This window comes from Ananas comosus, linkage group 19 (assembly GCF_001540865.1).
Source record: "Ananas comosus cultivar F153 linkage group 19, ASM154086v1, whole genome shotgun sequence".
NCBI lineage: Eukaryota > Viridiplantae > Streptophyta > Magnoliopsida > Poales > Bromeliaceae > Ananas > Ananas comosus.
In genome coordinates, this window is record NC_033639.1 from 5,061,236 (window position 1) to 5,064,152 (window position 2,917).

The 2,917-nt window shown below is 38.6% G+C and overlaps 1 protein-coding gene across 1 annotated transcript; it reads right to left on the reverse strand.

Annotated features, from left to right (window-relative positions):
• Positions 662 to 2,161, reverse strand: LOC109724598 (cytochrome c oxidase assembly protein COX15-like). The gene is made up of 3 exons (XM_020253470.1): positions 1,822 to 2,161; positions 991 to 1,304; positions 662 to 910 (listed from the first exon to the last, which is right to left on the reverse strand). The coding sequence occupies exons 1-3, from the start codon at positions 2,026 to 2,028 to the stop codon at positions 679 to 681; spliced, it is 753 nt and encodes a 250-aa protein (XP_020109059.1). The 5' UTR covers positions 2,029 to 2,161; the 3' UTR covers positions 662 to 678.

Genomic DNA, 2,917 nt, shown 5'->3' on the forward strand with positions numbered 1-2,917 from the left:
TCTGGATACACTAATAGACCCGCTGTATACACGGGAAGCACTCTGCGCACACGAAGCGTCAACCATCTATCAATAGCAAGTATTAGACGTTCACAACTACAAAAGTCCTAGTAGTCCGCAACTAATATGTATGAGTATAAAGTAATCAAATAGATAAGCAATACTATACATACATACATCCATAGTATATCATACATCTCCAAAATACAACCACCACGGGTCAGCCAATTCATATATGTATTGGCTGCTGTCAAAATAAAGTACATAGGCTAGTCCTCCTCTAGTTTGGTCAATACTTGAAAGAAGGGCTAAAGTGCATACCCTCTTGAGTTGTATTAATGAATATATATAGTACAAGAGATTGTCTTACTATAGTAACAATGACTACTATAGTAAGAGTATAACTAGGATTACATACTATATAATCCTACTCTATAGAAGGCAATGATACTACTCTATATAAGGCAATAAAACACAATATCCTAATATATCGTAACATCCTAATATAGATAAAATATATCGTAACATCCCCCCGCAAACTAAGCATCCGGTGGTCGGATGCGAAGATTGAGCCGCAATATCGAAAACCGAGAGGATGACAGGGGCTTGGTGAAAATGTCGGCAAGTTGCTTGTCAGAANACATTTCAGCAGTTTGGCACGAGAAGATTGAAGGATTTTTATACCTCCAGACCACTTTTTACCATCCACCAGCCGATAAGTCCTTGCCCAGCACCAAGAGCAAAAAGAGCTGACAGTCTAACTCCAAGTTGGCGGGTAATGTACCCTTTTGCGAGAAAATATGCAAATGGGACAGCAAACACAACACCTAACGCCCTTCCCCACATCCGATGTGCATATTCCATCCAATAAATGAACTTAAAATCTTCCATATTCATTCCTCTATTCACCCTGCACAAAGTCATGCACCATCACTGTAGTAAATGATATGTTCATTCATTTGTTAAAAAGCGAAGTGAATGTAATTTTACCGCTTGTATTCGGGCGATTGCTGATACTTCTCAAATTCAAGACGCCACTGATCCTCTGACAATGGAGGCAGAGCACCAGTGAATTTCCAGTCGGTCATCGATAGACCAGAACGAGTGAGGCGCGTGACTCCACCAAGAACCACCAAACTGAAAACCCAAGCAGCACAACCAAAAAGCCATATCCCGACTACCTTTTGTGCATGGGGTCCCTTCGTAACGAGTAATTTCAATCCTGCATTTGTTACATCTGTCCTGGTTTTATTCAGAAGCGTCGCTGAAGTGGACATTTTCCTTGAAGATTGACCAGATAAGCTCTAAAGGAAAGTAAATATTGCTGTTAGATTGTTTTCAAGCTGAACATAATCTCAAGAAATGGAAACTCCACTATCCGTCTTGTGTTTTCTAATACTACAATGAGGTTCACCCAGAAAGAAACTAATCTTTAACTTAATTACTACGGTGATACAGTATGACAGAAATATGGTGATCTTCAGATGTCAAAATGAATATAATTTATCGCCAATTTCCTTCAAACAGTAAGCCATTTAGGTCCTACTTGCTTCTACAGCTAGTTTTGATCAAATTAGTGAATTACGTGGCTTGTTAAACCTTTCCAAAACCCTAACCAACTTAAAATATCGTTTCCAACAAATCTTTATAGATTTCTCGAAATACAATGCATCGATCAAGATCGGATATTGCTCAGCAAGTTTGATCCACACAATGATAAATAAGGATTCTTATGAACAACTAAATCAACAAATTCATTGGTACATAAGAGCCATATCAAATCGAAATTTGACAGAAACCACAGCGGAAATGCGATCGAACCTTCGGTAGGGATCTGAACGCGGAGAAGGAGCTGTATCTGGAGAGGAAGCATCTCTCGCAGGGTTCCGAGACGGCGAATCGCGAAGGGTTAGAGAGTAGGGGGTGCTCATGGGAGTAAACCCTAGGAGAGCCTCTGAGATCCCGAGAGATTAGGGTTAGGGTTTTGGTGCTCCGACGAAGGAGAGCTCCCACCCTGCTCCCGAGCATCGCCTCTTCGAGCGCCCACAGTTTCGGCGAGAAAATGCGAGACGACGACGACGACGACGACGACCGCGGGTGGCGGTTTAGTTAGAGAGCGCGGTTGGCGTCGTCTACGCCATGTGTTTTTTTTTTTTTTTTTTTTTTTTTTTTTTCATGCCCTTTTAAAAGTCTAGATTTACTTATCAATGGTTTTCAAACCTCTAAATGATATTAGTGTGTGACTAAGACGTATAACCAAAGGTTTTAATTGCCGCCTTATGCCGTATGGCATGGGATGACACTTACCGTGCCATAAAAAAGATGGCACGGTGTAGGGGGGGTCTCGAATCCCCCTCCATTGCCACAGCACGGACCTGCGTATCACGCGAGACAGAGCGATATGCAAGTCCGTATTACAGCACTGTGCAACACACTAATTTTTTTTTGCTTTTTTTTTAAAATTTTGTTCTTTGGGATATCACGAAGCATCCACACCTTTCAAAAATATTGCAAATCGAAAATAAATTAGATAAGTCAAAAAAATTATAATTTAAATTTTTTGTTTATCAATATACAGGTAAAATTTTAATTTATATATCTGATCCATACTGCAGATGGCAAAGGCCCCCGTACCCCCCTTATCGGTCCGAGCCCTCTATTTCCATTACAAATATTTATTTTTTTCATAATTATTTTATCAAAATTTGTCGCATCACAAATTTTTTGGTTAATTAAGGGAACAAAATCGAATTCAATAAATAAATTTTGAGTCACATTAAACATAAAACTATATTTCTGCATTAGAAGATTAAAAAAACTGATAAAATTAAAAGCTAAATTAAATCAATTGATAATTAGATTTATTTAATTTATTTATCATACAATTTATTGTTTAATTTTTTTGATAGATCTAATA